Genomic DNA, 13,805 nt, shown 5'->3' on the forward strand with positions numbered 1-13,805 from the left:
CAAACTCTCAGAGCTTTACGAGATAAACTAGTCCGTGTGACAATACTTTTGATCATCACTGTATAGTATCTTATACATAACATTCCATCTGTATAATCTCTTTATACACGAACATAAGAATGTTTCGCAATTTATTGCACGAGGATGTAAGAGACTGGACGGTTTTTTCTAATCATAACAAAACACTGTAACAAAGACTATATCTTTTCGATTTTTTGTAGTAAAAGTTGAAGCTAGCCGATATAGCCGATAGCCAATAACGAATATTTCGTAAACGGGACGAATCTCTGTATAACTTCTTTCTCCGAATAAGACAAAAGTTTAACTTATTTTTACGCATATATCGGGTTACGTAATAAGCTTGTTCATCTTTCGATGTTAAATTTCGCGGGATATCGTCGAAGCTTTACCAGTAATTTACTAGTTGTTTCAATATGTGAAAAATTGTTCTCGCGAGTAATCGTTAAATAATTTAAGAAATGTAAATATTCATATACTGTGTGTCATATACTGGGCGTTTTATCTGGAAACGTGTAAATATGTCGAAGAGAATATGAACGATACGGAAAAATATTTGAAACAAATGTTGTACCGATATTCATTTCATCTTGAAATAACCTTGCTTAAACGCGATTTATATCTTTTTATTCCATATTCTTGCAGCGTGAAACGTTAAACGCGTTAAAATTTGTTGGAATATCGGAAAAAGTGCAACGAATCGTAAAATCTTAAAATCTTGCTCATTAGCATCTTAATACTTGTTGCATAACCCGATTTTATAATTCTGAATTTGAGAATTTTCACGTGATATCATATTTACAAACGGCTTGAAGATAATCGTGTGGTTCGCTCCTTAGACCATGGCTAATGGCGAAAACTTTAACTTCGTACGCTGCACCAGGATAAAGGTCTTCCAGCACTATATGAGATTCCGTGGTTAACGTAGTCGCGCTCTCCCCAGTATCGTTCCTATTGTGCGTTACTTCAAATTTCTCCTGTCTCGAATTAACGTCGCTCTTCCATGAGATATTCAATCCCATCTCGGTTGGCCTCAAATCCTCGATTATGGGACTCGAGGGTCGTGTGACTTGGTATAACACAGTCTCGTTTGATTCGATTTTATTGCTAATCGCCTGAACGATTATCGAATAGTTTCTGCCGGGTAATAAAGCTTCTAACGTAACCTGAAAATAAATAATCATACGATATTACGTAAATATTAGTTGAAACAAATATACAAAATTACCAATCAACTGTTAACTTGTTAGATGAGCCGTCTTTTAATCAATTAAGTTTCAGTTACCACGGTTTTATCCTTCAATACGATGTAATATCGTTGAAATCCGAACAAAGAATTGAAGCAATTCCCATTTTATAAAATAAAGATATTCGATACTTCGTTACATATCTACGTATATGTACGTACGTAAATCAGTATCAGCTTGAAATTACAGTTCTTTTAAAACTTCGAATGCCTTTCAAGTCATTACACGTATATATATTTGGAAAGTAAACACGATGCAAACAATTATACCGTACGATACTTCGTATATCGTGAATATTTCCGCTAGTCGTTTGGAAACATCCAATCATCTTGGATTTCGATGATTTATGAGATACGTCTACTTTTTCTTATACACGTAACCGCCGCTCGTCGCCTCTTAATCTATAGGTTTGATTTTGTTTTCTGTCGGTCAGCCGTCGCTTGTGCTACCGCTCTGCCGCTCTCGCGCTTCTTTATAACCGCGGTCTTAGGCGGCTGTGGCAATCAATACCGAGGCGTACGCTGCTACGGCCGCGCGATAAAATTACAGACAGAATTCGCCGTATTGGCACCGACATATTTTTCCAAATATCTCGAAACTTGAAAGCGGTAACGTGCAAAAGAGAAAGTTGTTCGAAACATTGATTATTATTAAAACGAATCATCGAGATGTTTTCCAAATTTCCAACGCGAATTTTCAAATTTCGCTAAACACGAAACCGTTAGTGCCGTTACGCTTCTCTGTCGATAGCCTAACGAATGACGACACCCTTTTCATAGGAATCCATCACTGTGCATACAACGAAACGCAACCCTGACTCGACAGACACATTTGTTTCCTTTAACATTCTACCAATATTTAAGATACGAGTCACATTGTAAATTATGGAAACGTACATTCCTATGCGATAAATGAGATCTTAATTCATCGAATCGTACATTTGTTAAAATAAAAGTAAGATAAAATACTTGCCTTGGTCTTATCAGTTGTTAACATATTGCTATCGCCGCCGATCGTAGTTTCCACTTCGTGGTATTGAAGCTTATAGCTATCCTGAGTACTTGAATTTTCAGGATGCCAAGAAACCTCGACCATGCCGGTTTTTTCGTCGATGACAGTGCGAAGATCCCGCACGGGCAACGGTTCTACAGACATTAATGTCAAAAGCGATATTTTAAACAACGATATATCTAATTTATTTATTTAAAAAAAAAAAAAACATCCTGTCATTCGCTGTTTGCAGAATAATGGAAAGCGAAGACCGTTCAGTTTTTCAGAACACTGCGTACGATGATTATTATTGACAGCAACGAGACGATGCATTTGCGCGGCAACGAAAATTTCTCCTTTGCCTTTGATATCGTGCCCCCAGACAGTTAAAACGGTCCTATGAGAAGGTCCGTACGGATACGTGGAAATTAGACTATATCTCCTCACCCGCGAACAAAATTATTTTCAACCGTAATTGCATCTCGGTGCTGTAATAATGCTTTATAGCGTCTTATTTATTTATGATAGATCGTAGTATACGTCTCAAGGACGACTACAAACGGGTGGACCGAGTTCTCAACTTTTCGCCAATCGATCATCATCAGTTGAGCAAATTTGCATCCACGGAAAGCGACTTGTTTAAAAATTTTTCGTCGGTCGACCACTTAGCCGACCCGTCTGTAGCCGCCCCAAAGCTGTTTCACCGACTCGACACCGCGCATCGTCGCCTACGTATTTTACACGACGCACGCACAAACACGAAAGTAACAAAATATATAATGACTGGGAAAAATATTTCAACGCCTAGAGAAACGCATTCGCCAAGTGTATCATGCGTGTTATGTAAACAATTTCTACAGCGTATGACATAATACGACCATCACGTTCGTATCGTTAGAGTTAAAAAGAAATCGGAAAATGTACATAAAGGTTGCAGGATATTTACCGCAAACTTTATCCTTTCTTATACTTTACTTCTAATCATTTACGATATTAATAAGCCGCGATATTTAGCGAGAGTAAATATTATCGTCACTCGTTTTACCTTTAACCGTATTATTCATACCGTGTACTAATTTTTAAAAGATATTCACTGTCTAATAATAACGCCAAAGACGTCGTTCGACACCAAGAAGTTGAACAACTGTTTTGTCACTAGCAAAACGTATCTTAATCTTCAAATGATATTTATAAATAATTTGCCACTCGAACGCCGACTGTACACGTACAGGTATACACTCTGTACGTCTATACATCTGCACAGAGGATTGGGAAAAGATGAAATAGAAACTTATTTATATGGGAGATATTATCCTTGTAATTTCGTGCAAGTTCGGAACGAAGTAGAAAGAAAGTTGTCGACAACGAAGTAGAAAGTAGGAAAACTTACTTAAAGTAACGTCTCCGTTAGCTGGCCAACTGGTAACCTTGCCCGAGACTGTCTTCACAACCACCTGGTAAGTTTTGCCCGGCTCTAGGTCTTTGAATTCCCATTTGCTCTCGTCGTCTCTGTTCCTGGTAACCGGCGCTAGTCTTCTGTTGCCTCCCAAAGATATCTGATACTTGTCAAATTCGGAGTTTCCTTCGGGCCGATTCCAGAAAACGCGAAAGGAAGTGGACGTTATGGAAGACTTGTCGAACGTAACGTTGAGGGGACGTAATGGCACCGTCCGATACTGAGCAGTCGTGGGAGCGGAGGTTTCGTCCTCTGACACCGTTTGAACGGAAATATTGTAAGCTCTGCCTGCGGTGAACAGAAATAGGATATCAAAACGACAAGCTACAATCCGTAACGTCGGTTCGAAATTAGAGACGTAAGCGCGAGGCGAAAGGCAGAAAATCGAACAGCGACGAAACGACTATTTGACAAATATTTGAGAAACTAGAAAATCCCGATATTTGTGAATTCTGCGCAAGTATGGTACACGACGATCGTTTGAAACGTGCGAACGAAATATTTTATAACGCCAGTTACCTGAACGTATCTCATCGTCTCGGAAACGATTTAACCGTGACATTACAAACAAATTCTACCGATACGTTTATCCTCAGCTCTGAGATTTTCTTCGCTCTACGTTCAATTATTTGAATAAATATCTTACCAGGGACGAGTCCTTTGAAAGCAGCCTGTGCAGGCCCAGGAGGTTCTCCTTCCTTCTCCACGTAAAGAACGGATTCTATGGCATCAGCGGGATCTATACTAACTTTGTAATGGGTGTAAATGCCAGCAGGATAGGGCGGTTGCCAGAGGACTAGCAAAGTCGTCTCGTTCCTAAACCACACGATAAACTTGCCCGGTGTGTTGGGTTCTATAAGAATAAAAGAAACGTGCGCTATCTATACGCGAAACCGTCGTTGGTTGTTTTGTAAGGAAATCGTCGCATCGAAATAATTTGCAATCTCGCGGAGCGCAAGCGTAACGAAGCGCGCGCGTGTAATTCGATCGACTCACTGGTGGTGAAATTCCTGCTGGTGTACGCCACGCTTTCTTTGGTGTCTAACACGGTGAAAAGCTGAAGAGAATACGTAGCCCCAGGGATGAGATCACGTAGCACGTAGGGGACCGCGTCCGCAGGAATGACGCTGGTTTTTGGATTTCCGGTATCGCTGAAACTTTGCACCCTTAACCGAAAACCGGAATAATTGCCTTGGGCTGGTGGCGCCCAATAAACTATCGCCGTCTTTCCATTTCGTACCGAGACCGTGAGGTTCGATGGCGGATCCGGGGCTGCAAAACAAACGTTTCTCAACAAAAATGTGCGTATTCATTTTCATTCGATACCTCCTGCCCTCTCCGTGTAATTATCGCGAGTAATTTGCAAAACCGAGCAGACAGCAAGGTAAGAACGTGATTAAATGTCGATCTCGTTGGGAGTTTTAATTAATATCCCATGATACTTTCGACGCAACGTCTAGTTAGATATCGTCTGCTTGATAATTTTATACGAGCATTATAGAATTCCAGAGGAATACCGGACTAATTTCAAGTATTGAAAAACGTTTACGCTGTATCGACTAATTATCATTACATTATGTTAGATTAGATCAGATTGGATCGGATTAAATTAGATTATGGAAATCTACTTTACGATTACGAAATGCAGGGAACATTTTAACAGGTTTTTGGGCGAATCGGAAGAAAGAGTAAGGAAGGAAAAGAGAGAAAGAGCACACGGAGAAGGAATTTTAATAGAATAAAGTAAATTAAAGAAGAAAGAAAAAAATCAGCGGAGAAGGATGGAATCCCGGGGGAAGCGTAGAGACATAGCATAGGAGGCCTGAGAGAGGGAGAATTGTTTTCCGAATATCCCGCAAACTAATTCCGACCGCTGATTACGTATAGGATTATATATAGATAGTATAGATCAATATAGGAACAAGTTGTTCGTTACGCCGATTTCTATAATGTGCTTCAAAGTCATCGAAATCAGGGAGGAGATAAGGTTTCTGCAGTTTCGGCGAAAGTAGACTCCGCCTGGTTTCCGAATAACTCGAACGATAGGTTTCGTCCAAAACACGTATCGCGAGTAAAATTTACGGTACCTGTAGTTATCGACGCAGTCCATGTCAGCCAATCGTGAAGCGTGCTATTGCTATAGTATAACCAAAATTCGTATCTAGTGCCAGGAAGTCCGTCCTTGAATTTGATCACATCACCGATGTCGGTAGCGGCTATGGTGGTATTTGGCGGCGGATAACCAACGGCAGGACTGTAGTCTAAACGATACCAGGAACCGCCTTGACTCAAGTTTCCTGGTATCTCAATTGCGAGATCCGCCGAATACGTGACCTAAAAAGAACCGATTAACACCTTTGACAACGGTATGTATTTGTACGAACGCCCGAGAAAATGAAAAATCGAACATTTACTACAAATAAGAAAAATCGGTATAACAGCGGGTGGTAATTTGGTCGACAGCTGGGATATTTCTCAAACCGTAATACGTTAAAAAGGGTGATCGGTAGAGTTGTACGTACGGACCGATAAAGATCGATCGTAGAAACGAAATTCTCTTATCTGTTAGGTTGTCCGAAAAGTGTCTTTCTTTTACAGACGCGTCTTTTGCAACGACGCATCTTTATACAAACATGAAACCTAATCTGTCGAACGTTGTAATCTTTATCTTGATAGAACAAAATGGATCATACGTAATTCGATAAAATAATATAAAACGGGAAATGTTGTACATCCATTACTCCCTTATAGAACGAAAGAAACTTTTCGGACGACCCGATAGTTTAAAAATCGACTCGTAGCGATATTATCGACGACGATGCTCGTAACTATGAACTCCGATAGAGTGCTATCGCTGGTACATGCTTACAATGTACAGTGTATACTATACAGTGTTCACGGTATGCCGGAAGCGGTGAGACAGACGTGGGAAAGAGGCGCACCGCAAATTTATAATGCCGTTACTCAACCGCAACGCGACACTTTGCAGCGGACAGCGAATAATATATATATGAAAAAAAAAAAAACGATATCAATTTGACCGTTCTATCTGTCATTGGTACCTCCGTTTCAGCGAAGGAACGAGAGGAAACTGTATCGTATTCCAACGTCACAGGGAGCAATTCGTTCATTCGAGCAACTCTTACAGCGTCGTTTGGTTATTGGGTTGAGATTTTCGTAACCTCGGCTGCTTCTATACCATGAAAAGCCGAAAATTTCATTTTGCATACGACGAGCAATCGAGATTCTTCTTCCCTTCGAGATCTCTGAGAAACCAACATCCATACCAACATCCTCGGTCCTTGTCTCTCTCGCATTATCGACTCGTCTCCAACGTTCTACCGTTCAAGTTCTCGTCATCGTTCGAACGGTATTAACGCAACGTTCTCAACCATATCGGTAATTTCGATTTTCTAACTTGTTGGAATTCACCGACAGCCTGCTCCGTCTCTTGCCTGTTTCTCCTTATCCAGCCTCTTCCGATAAACTATCGCCTATTCGCGCAACAAGTTTTCCAAGTTCTTCTTTACCAATTCCGAAAAATTTCCTCCGTCGCGACGATGGCGCGCGTGCAAGCCTCGAGCCGCTTTTCCTAGATCCGGTCGCGACGTTCAGCTCCCTACATATCGATCCCTCCTTCGTTTCGCCTCTCCGTTTCCCACAGAATCCGACCAGCTCGCGCGCGCTCCCTTTTCCTCGTCGTAGCTCTTTTCATCCGGCGCTTGGGCGCGCGTCACGTCGTCGCGAACGACGACAGGAATTCCTAATTGTACGAAGAACAGCGAAATAACCCATCCGCTGGGTCGTGCCATATGTACACTCCCGTTCATAAATAGACCATAAAAGAAGATTTATCACTTTAAACGAAACCAGCCACGTATTAGCACATGTGGCTCGCGGAAACGTTTCAACATCTATCATAGAAAACTTTTACGCAAAGTATAACAACGCGTGATGTAAAACATTTCGTATTATGTCGATAAAATTTGAAATCAATGCGAAGAAATGATGGATACACAAGTTAGAAAATATACACGGTGCAATACTTCGTGGAAGTACGTAAAACATTTTAGATTTTATTGTATCGTGGATTCATTGGATCGGTCCTATCCTATCGGTAGGCCACGATATTTCGCAATGCTTTTAAGCCTATTTAAAGAACTTTTAATCCGTAGTATGAAATTTGTCTAGTTGTACAAAAGTACGGAATGCTATAACAAATACAACGTACACTGTACACATTTTCAAACGATTGTACAATTTTTTATAACTCCCCTGGCATTCTGGTTTCACCGAATTTTTCGCAAATTTACTGATACTTATGAATCGGGATGTACAAGGGCATATGGCGTCTGTATATACGTGCGTGTATGTGTGCGTGTATATACGCGCGTGGGAAACCGACGGAGAATTTCATTCGGACAGGGTTGGAGCGGAATTTGCCGGAAATTACTTTACGCGCGTACGTTGCCGCTGATTATGGTTGCTCGTCATTGAAACGCGACGCCAACGTAGATTTAGCTATCACCGGTCCTCTCTCGATTCGCTCCCGGTTTCATCTCGGTTCGATCAAATTATTATCTCATGGCTCCGATCGATCCAAAGATTTCTAGCATTATTTCTAGACCTTTCAGAGTCGAGTTTGAAGAAAGTCGAATTTTAAGAGTCGAATTTTAAGAGTCGAATTTTAAGAGTCGAATTTTAAGAGTCGAACTAAAGAAAAAGGTCAGCATCGATATCGCTTTCTAAAATGCAGATGAAAATATAAAAAAAACTTATATACGTGTACATAGGCAACATATTTGATTCTTTCGTTAACGAGATTTCGATAGTACGATTCGATTCTTGGAATGGCCTCGGCTATCCGGGGTCGTCCTGCTATGAATAGAATGAAACTCGGATGATAATCAGACTTCTGCTGTATAACTTATCCAATAGCAAAGAATATGAGCGTTCACTATGATACTATAAATGTATACTATAAATACCACAAAGGTTTATGCCTCTTTGCCATTGACTGGTGGCCTCGTCTGGTCGGGTGCCTCTGTATCATGATCCAGATACGCAATATCGCGACACAGAAATGCTACGATTTCGCTTTATGTAACACGCGATCACGATATCACAATAGTCATGCGTAATAATTATTTCAACGTAAATCGTCGCCTTACCATCTCGTAAATTAGATGCCAATCTCTGGTTTTTAGAAGGAGAAATAGGTCTAAACGTAACGATATTGTAAATTTAACTGTAACGCGCGATAAATATTTAATTGTAACGATAATCGATAAATAACGCGCCCGTGAACGAAATTGATCAGATTTCGCCACCTCGTCAAACATATCGTCCAGTGTATACGGCCTTCTTGAACGAATATGGCATTAAACTGTAGTAAAATGAAATATCGAACGAATGTGCCGATCGAACAAAAATTAAGATATACGATACGATTAATCTCAATATCTAAGATTAACGTTAACGAATTCGTATCGCGTTAAATCCTCGAAAAGTAAAATATTTTGATTCTCCGTCGAAACAACCGACGCAACTTGCGATTAGTCTACGATACCGTATTCATCGCCACGCTATAGCAGATATCGTTATTCTATTCTAAACACGAGAAACGGGTTTTTACACCTTACACCATCGATGATGAGATGGAGATTATCGAGTACGCATAAACTCCGAATCTTTTCATCATACTATACTCTCTTACTTTAAAATTAAACGTCAAGCTCGTTTAATGCGAAAACTATCGCTACGATGTAGCCATCGTATGCTTGTCTTGACACTTTCGAAAGCGGACAGAAGAAAGGCATTGTTCTACGATGAGAATTCAAATAAAGCAGCAAATCAACTTGACTTCGTCGATGTATCAAATATTTCAAATACGTTCAAGTATTGTTGCACGCTAACGTATCGTTTTACGTGTATCGGTTCACTTGTCGCGATGCAACAACACGATTACATTAGGAATTTAGACGACCCTGTATTGATTTAGAATCGCAAGCAAACGTGACGTAGCGCGCGTGACTCGTGTCGTGCTTAACGAATACTAACTGTACGAATCAACGTGCGACATCTTGCGCGTATGTAAATCGCTGAATTCTAAGAGGTAAATGAGAGGGATGTTTCGGAGTTGCAACGCTCAAGATGAAGGTAGCGGAATACGTTAGTATGTAAAAAGCCTGAAAAATTTCACCGAGATCGTCTTCGTTACGAGCTGCTCAATTTTCCCAATATCGATGAAACGGTACCAGTGAAAAAGATAAATTACGTTCTCGACGATCTACTGGAATTTTCTTTTCTCCGTCAGTCGCCGATTCGTTTGATTCGTTAAAAAAACCGCGAGTCGTTTATTCTCTGTTGGCGAGTGGTGTCTAACGCGCACGAATGCCTCGAACACGGAATACGCTGGAGTACGCGGATTAGATGGTGCAGCGAACGTTACGCGTATACCGATGCGACGTGTCGCGCGAAATTCCAAAGCAGCTCGTACATTGTACAGAAAGAGAGACGGATAGATAGACGGTCGTCGCAACTCGCGATCGAGCTCGATGCGACGACTCGGCGTAAATAGAGACGCGTTCGTCGTGCCGTTTAACGAGATAAATCATAATGGAGCAGGGGTGCAACAATCTATACGTTAGCTGCCGGCTCACCAGTCGACGAGTACTAAAAATACCACGAGAATTCACGTTCGTATTCCGTTAGGCGTAAGTATCGCCATCACGATTGATACTGAATGTCATTGATTCCGATTCCGATTCTGACTCGTGACTCGTACGACACATAAAAACGTGAGAATATCTCTGCAAGAATCCTCGTAGATCTCTGTTGACATCTCGTCGATATATTTTACTGTTTTTTGCCTAGTCGAATCGACGTTTAAAGGATACCGTTATATTTTACGATAGCCCTTTATTTCTATTTCTTTGTTATAAGGTTCAAGTATCGTTGATTCTGACTGTTTTTCTCCGTCTCTTTTCGCCTTTCCTTTGATATATTTCAATCGATATCTAGACAGAACGCAATCGTTTTTAATTTGCAACTTTTCAATTTTACCAAAGTGGTCCGTAAATTCGTGCATCTTTTACTTCCTTTATACAATTTTCTCCGACCAATGTAATTATTATTATTATTATTATTATTATTATTATTATTATTATTATATGAACGAAAAATTTCCAATTCCACGATTTATTACAATGCTAAAATCAAAACTTTCACTTTCGAAATTAGATGTTGAAACGCAGACGTTTCCTGACTTTCGGGAAAAAATACCGTACCCGTGACAGCATCTCACACATACATATATACATACATACATATATAAATAAAACGTCGTTCACGTTTTCCAACAATTCACCTATTAAAGAAAGTCACATTCATTTTTTCGTTAGATTCCTTTTACTTATCAATTATTTCTCTTTCTTTGCAAAATCCGCCGTCTGGCGTAGGATATTTTCGCGGTACATATTCGGAAAATATCTAGCGCGATTATCGCGAAAGCAATACCAAGGCACGCAAGAACGCTTGCTTCGAACGATTACCTCTTAACTCGCACCAACTAGTTCTCGAGACTTTGACACAAGTTCCAATAACGTGGAATAGCACTTGTAAACTCAAGCGCAAATAATCCTCGTGGAACAATGGTGCGATCAAATTTCTCTTCCTTCCGAGTTTAACAACGTCTGCGCATAAAACTGACTGATATAAATTAATCTTGTTCTATCAAAGGACAGCGAGTAACTAAGAAATTCCTTCCTACGTATTCTTGAAACTATTAAAACAATATATAGTTTATGAAATATGATGATATGAAATAGATAGAAATTGATAGAAACAGCATAGATAAGAAATCACGAGAACGAACGATTTAAGAAACTATTAGATCCAACCAGACAGATATTATCAGGTGATCGATGAAACGATCTATCGAGGCCCGTTTACTTTTAACGTATGTACGATGTACGTACGCTTTCTCCGTGTTCGCTTTCAATGTCCACGACCAGGGAAGAAGTATGTCTGCCATGGGCAAGTCTGTCGCGGCCGAATCGCTTGCGGTTTTTATCGCCGTTCAACTTACACGCTTTCGATCGCAAACACGTGGCCCAAGTACAACGCGTTTTCTTCTCATTTACGCGTACGCCTGCAGACAGGATGCGACGTACTCGTAACAACGCTTTGCGTATACAACGCTCGGCGTCGTTTCTATATATCGTTAACAAGTTACGTAAGTTACAGGTATGTACGTACGTGTATCGTTTGGCCGAAGGAAGGTCACGCTCGCCGATCCACGTTGCGCAATCGATGCACGGATTTATTTTACGTCTCGAACGAAAAATCGTACGGCATCCACTTCTGCGAGTGGCAATTGTTCGATTTCGATGACTTTCGAACATGTTGTCGGTGGCATGATTCAGTGGCAATATTTTTCCTATACATGTAACCGCCGCTCGGCCCTAGTTTGCCAGATATTCGCGAAAAACCGTCGATATCGCTACGCCGAATTCTGTTTATATATATTCGCGTCGTTTGCCAGCACGCTTACGACGGCCGGATAAAATAACGCCGACAGTGTTTTTCGAACATGTATCTCGAAAGCTAAGGCGAAAGCGAGGCGGTATAAACGTAGAGGGAAAAGTCGTTCGAAACCTTGATCTCTACAACATATAGGAAAATCATCGACGATCGCCGAGGCTACGAGAGTACGATTCCGAACGATCATCGATATTTTAATTGAGCAAATTCTACCGATATACTCTAATTCGCTCAGATTCTAGTTTCACGAACGAATATTCGTCGCCGTTACAGGAATTCCGTGTATATTCGTTCTGTTCTGCTCCGGTTTTTCGTTCACGGATGAGCCCCGAATCTCTAAATAAACTATACGTGGCGTCCCTGCGTGGAATACCTAATGGCGTAAACCGAAAGGTCTTGGGTTTGTCAGAGACAAACATTCTCGAGAAAAACGAGCACCACGGTCCCTTTGAATCGAATTTCGGAGAGAAAGTCCTTACGTCCGTGAAAATTTTACTAATCGAATGGAAAAAGTGTACGCGACGAACTCAATTGTCCCTCCTTCTTTTCTCGTCGAAACGACAAAAGAAGGAAAAAGAAAAAAGAAAAAAAAAGAAAGAAAAAAAAGAAAGCCACTCTTTATAATTTTGCGATGTTCGTTGGGCGATTCCTGTTGGAGATCTTCGTGACCCAGACGCGAATCTGCAGATCCTTTCTTTTCTTTCCTTTTTTTGCTAATTTTTGAAAGATCAATTTTGCAAAAAAAATTGCAAATTTTCAAATTTGCAGGTGTATTGCGTTTTTACAGTAGCAATTCGTAGCAGTGTCGCCGACGACACGGAAAAATTTTATGCATTTTTCCGAATTAAACGTGTTACGAATCTGCTACGAATCTGCTACGAATCTGCTACGAATCCGTTACGAATCTGTTACGAACCGTATGTAAATTCGATGATGGAAAAATATGACGAGTTACTTTGATTCAGTTATTTCACAAGATATTTTGTTTAAATCGAAGAAAATCAACATACGTTATCTTTATTCCGAAATATAAATCAAATTATATACATTTGGAATTGCATCTCTTTTTTATTTTGTAAAATTTGTTGATCCATTAAGAAATATGCAGGAAAGTAGCATATAAATGCGATGCGAAAGTAGAATATTGGAAAGTACAGGCAAAATATATGGTTTTAAAGTATAAAATACGTATCGAAATAACGGATATTCGGCAATCCGAAACATGAAAAAATTTCTTGCTTCGAGGAAAATGGTTTATCATAGCGTTATAAATATCTCTTGAAATATTACGTAATCGTAGAATCTAGATAAAGGAAGAAATAGTAATAAAGAGATATAAATGAAACTTTTAAAACTTTTCTTTATTTATTTTTCACGTAAATGCTCGTGTCACGAATGTTGATTATTAAGCAATAGGTATAATTTTTAAATACGTATCGTAAACGTTCTTGTCATACGAATGGTGCAGCTAACATAGAAATCAAACAAAATGAGATAACGCAGCTCATTCACTGTAATTTGTCACTTAACTCGTGGAATATACGTACGTT

General features: G+C 40.0%; 1 protein-coding gene across 6 annotated transcripts in view; it reads right to left on the minus strand.

Annotated features, from left to right (window-relative positions):
• Nucleotides 1-13,805, minus strand: part of LOC122573369 (tyrosine-protein phosphatase 10D) — a 55,834-nt gene that overhangs the window by 22,812 nt on the left and 19,217 nt on the right. For 5 of the 6 annotated variants that reach the window (XM_043739624.1, XM_043739620.1, XM_043739622.1 and 2 more), the window contains exons 2-7: nt 5,799-6,045; nt 4,708-4,983; nt 4,358-4,564; nt 3,646-3,999; nt 2,238-2,410; nt 821-1,184 (exon numbers count right to left, since the gene is read on the minus strand). In XM_043739624.1, coding sequence (XP_043595559.1) covers nt 821-1,184; nt 2,238-2,410; nt 3,646-3,999; nt 4,358-4,564; nt 4,708-4,983; nt 5,799-6,045 — 1,621 coding nt within the window. Of the gene's footprint in view, nt 1-820; nt 1,185-2,237; nt 2,411-3,645; nt 4,000-4,357; nt 4,565-4,707; nt 4,984-5,798; nt 6,046-6,773; nt 6,859-13,805 lie in introns of those variants that run through there. The other variant, XM_043739623.1, reaches the window with a different exon arrangement.

The sequence above is a fragment of the Bombus pyrosoma genome, linkage group LG12, assembly GCF_014825855.1.
Source record: "Bombus pyrosoma isolate SC7728 linkage group LG12, ASM1482585v1, whole genome shotgun sequence".
Taxonomy (NCBI): domain Eukaryota; kingdom Metazoa; phylum Arthropoda; class Insecta; order Hymenoptera; family Apidae; genus Bombus; species Bombus pyrosoma.